Source organism: Hydractinia symbiolongicarpus, chromosome 11, assembly GCF_029227915.1.
Source record: "Hydractinia symbiolongicarpus strain clone_291-10 chromosome 11, HSymV2.1, whole genome shotgun sequence".
NCBI classification, from domain to species: Eukaryota; Metazoa; Cnidaria; class Hydrozoa; order Anthoathecata; family Hydractiniidae; genus Hydractinia; species Hydractinia symbiolongicarpus.
Genome location: NC_079885.1, coordinates 6,249,055 through 6,252,097, shown reverse-complemented (window position 1 = coordinate 6,252,097; position 3,043 = coordinate 6,249,055). Strand labels below are relative to the sequence as shown.

At 33.0% G+C, this 3,043-nt stretch overlaps 1 protein-coding gene across 1 annotated transcript; it reads left to right on the top strand.

The window, feature by feature from the left end:
• The first annotated feature begins 74 nt into the window (after window positions 1–74).
• Window positions 75–2,136, top strand: LOC130614829 (uncharacterized). Its single transcript, XM_057436288.1, has 5 exons — window positions 75–225; window positions 338–398; window positions 473–731; window positions 1,178–1,380; window positions 1,461–2,136. Exons 2-5 carry the CDS (start codon window positions 359–361, stop codon window positions 1,649–1,651), a joined length of 693 nt encoding a protein of 230 aa, XP_057292271.1. The 5' UTR covers window positions 75–225; window positions 338–358; the 3' UTR covers window positions 1,652–2,136.
• Window positions 2,137–3,043: the final 907 nt, after the last annotated feature.

The window sequence follows — 3,043 nt, the reverse complement described above, 5'->3', positions numbered from 1 at the left end:
GTTATTACCATTATATTGCAACGTCGTTCCCAGAGCTTTCTCGTCTTTCAACGTCATTTCTTCTTCGCGTTATTGAGAATAAGTCTTAGTTTGATGAAGTTGCGCTGTAAAAGTAATTACTGACTTTGATAACACGTAAAGAGACATACTAAATGTTTAATTTTGTGTTTTATAAGACACAGTAAACAATGGTATTTAAATGTTTCATGCTACACACTGTTTGAGGTAATGTTTACGTTAAAAAATGTAACCTTTATAGAGTTTTAAGTGTATTTATTTATTTTTTATTTTCCAGTTTAATATTACGTATGACCCATCAAATAGAATTTAATTGTAGAAAGTTTATCACACGAACGAAATGAAAACATTCAAGTTAGAAAAATCCATCAAAGCAATTGGTAATAAAAGTTGTTTTTTCTATTTACGTTTTATCTTTATTATACTTTATAAATAATATTTCCTTTATAATTAGGCATCGCTCAGATCACCCTTGGTTTACTCACAGTCGCTTTTGGTGTTGTTATTATAACCCTTCTTAATCAAAATTACTTCATCAATAACAATGCTGTTCCTATATGGAGTGGTGTAGCATTGATTTGTACTGGTATCTTCGCAGAGCTATCTATCACAAATGTTGATGAAAACTGGTTAATCAAGTGTTATGTTGGATGTAACGCTCTTTCCATTTTTCTACTCTTCCTTGAAGCTTGCACTTCTCTAGCTGGCATAGTGTACGTTTTCTATTTCATGTGGAAGGCTAACTCTACCAACTTTAATTTTTTTTTGTAACAAAAAATGTATGAACTCTGCCGTATACTATGACATTCATAAGTCTTTCTTCGCACTAACAGTGTCCGTCGATAATTTAAGGGCAGAAACTTAAGGGCGTTTTTGGCCCTTTTTCGCAAAACTTTTGTCTTTGGAAAATTCAAAATCGTAACCCCTTCCTAAAATTCGTTGTTATCAGAAAAATCAATGACACATGGTTGGATATTAAATTTTATTTTGCTCTTTCGCGAAAGTTCTCTCACGCGAAAATAACCTTTTTTTTCGGTTAGAACGCTTTTTCGCGAAATTTGTTTCAAAAACCTCGAAACGCGAAAATTTATTCCGCAAAAGTTTCTACCCTTTATGAATGGGATATTACTCGAAAGTAAATTTTGACTTCTTTTTCAAGGTACTACGAAGCATGTCCAGCTCAGGTAAGAAGAAACCACTATAACTACGAACCTGAGCCATCTTTTCCGCCTTGCCTGCACGCAGGGGTTGGCAGGGGTATGTTTAGTGTCACCTTTGCTCTAGCTGTGATTGCAAGTATTGTAACTGTTGTGGGATTCCTAAAAAGTCAAAAATTATCAAGTTGTCAAGGAGACAAAAAAGGTATGCGTTGTTGTTGTTGATGAAAAGGAGTTTTTTTATGAAATATATATGTAGAGTGATCGCTACACTTTTTTTTTCAGATTCGAAACTGAGTTTACTTGTGAAAGAAGATGAAGTAGGAGATGTTCAACACGATCTCGAAGAAGGTAGTCAGATTGTGACGTTGTTAAATGGAAAGAAATACGTTCTCATACCATACTCCTTTGTAGAAGTAATCACGACGTCTCAAGTGAACAAAGATCCCCCTAAATATGAATACAAAGATGAATAAACACGAAGCTACACTTTGACATGGCTTTCATACACTAAATAATGTGCATCCCGCAACCTGTATGATGTGGTATTCTTAAAAAAAATTATTTTCATTTTTATAAATTGATATCCGTTATTAAATTTTAAATATACTTGCAAATGACAGAAAAATTCTGTTTTTATGAATTATTTTTCTTAGGTATAATGCTTGATTTTAAAGGCCAGCTGACATGTTTATAAAGGGGTTTGGGGTGAGTTAATTACTATTATCTTCGTTAGATGGCATCAAGGAAGATACTCCATTTTAAAATCTCTAGATTATTATATATCGCATCCCCAACCGTCTTCATTGTCGAATTTTTGTCAGATCTTTCACAAACGGGGCTTGTCCCTCACAACTATTTTTTTTAATTATACGAGTACAGAATTTAGTATATTTACAAAAGGGTAAGACCAGGGAGGAAAGCTGTCGAAAATAAATGTGGGGTGTTAATAAATAAAAAGATCGCGAAAAAAAATATTGTTAACAATTCTATTTTTGACCAAATCGTCTTTGTATTATTTTGGTCTCGTGGACTGATCTTAGTCAAATAAAAAAAATGTAAAATAAAAAAATAGATTGTTTACTCCTTTTAAAAACTGTTGTTGCAATGAAACTTATGCTAGTTGGCAAAAAACATTACCGCAAACATCACTGATGTATACACTACTGAAAAAAGAATCAACAATATCGAAAACATAACAAACCAGATGTCTACTTATCACAACAGTACCATTGTTTTAAAGATATTTGGTTGGAACTCGCTTAAACTCATCAAGTGACTGTCACAAATCTTTGTTGATATTATGGTGTTCTCTAACTTAATAAAGAAATAACATTTGACAATAATATAATAAGCCTCAACTACATCTCAAGTGACTTACGGTGCATAAAGCTTGTGTAAAAAATAAGAACATCATCGTTACAACCTTAGCACTCTAGGTGTTTGGGTTTATTAATTTCAACAAAGTTTTAAAACACAGCAAAAAAATGTCATTTCGCGTATTTTATTGAAAGCCAAAACGCGCTTTCCCTGTGCTTTTATAAATCGTAATTATGTGACGCCACGCAGTTGGGTTATAGAAGCGCGGTTTGGATTTTAGTCGACATAAAAAATTTTAAAGCTATTACTTCTTTGTCTTTTTTTTGCATAATTCTTTCATAATTCTAGTTATAAATTTCGTTATAGTGGACGCAGCCATTTTGAAGTCACTTAATAAAAACTTGTTGTGATGACATTAAGACCTAAGGTTCGTTTTCATTTCGTTGCATATCCTACTACAGCGCAAAAAGCTCAGACTTCTTTGTCAGCGCACGTGCACTTTGACAAAATCTCTAAATTTGTGTGTGCGCAGGCTGCCAAAAACACTA

Coding starts and splice junctions, on each gene's coding strand:
- LOC130614829 (XM_057436288.1), top strand. CDS start 359: ATGAAAACATTCAAGTTAGAAAAATCCATCAAAGCAATTG. Junction 399..472: donor AAAATCCATCAAAGCAATTG/GTAATAAAAGTT, acceptor CTTTATAATTAG/GCATCGCTCAGATCACCCTT. Junction 732..1,177: donor ACTTCTCTAGCTGGCATAGT/GTACGTTTTCTA, acceptor TTCTTTTTCAAG/GTACTACGAAGCATGTCCAG.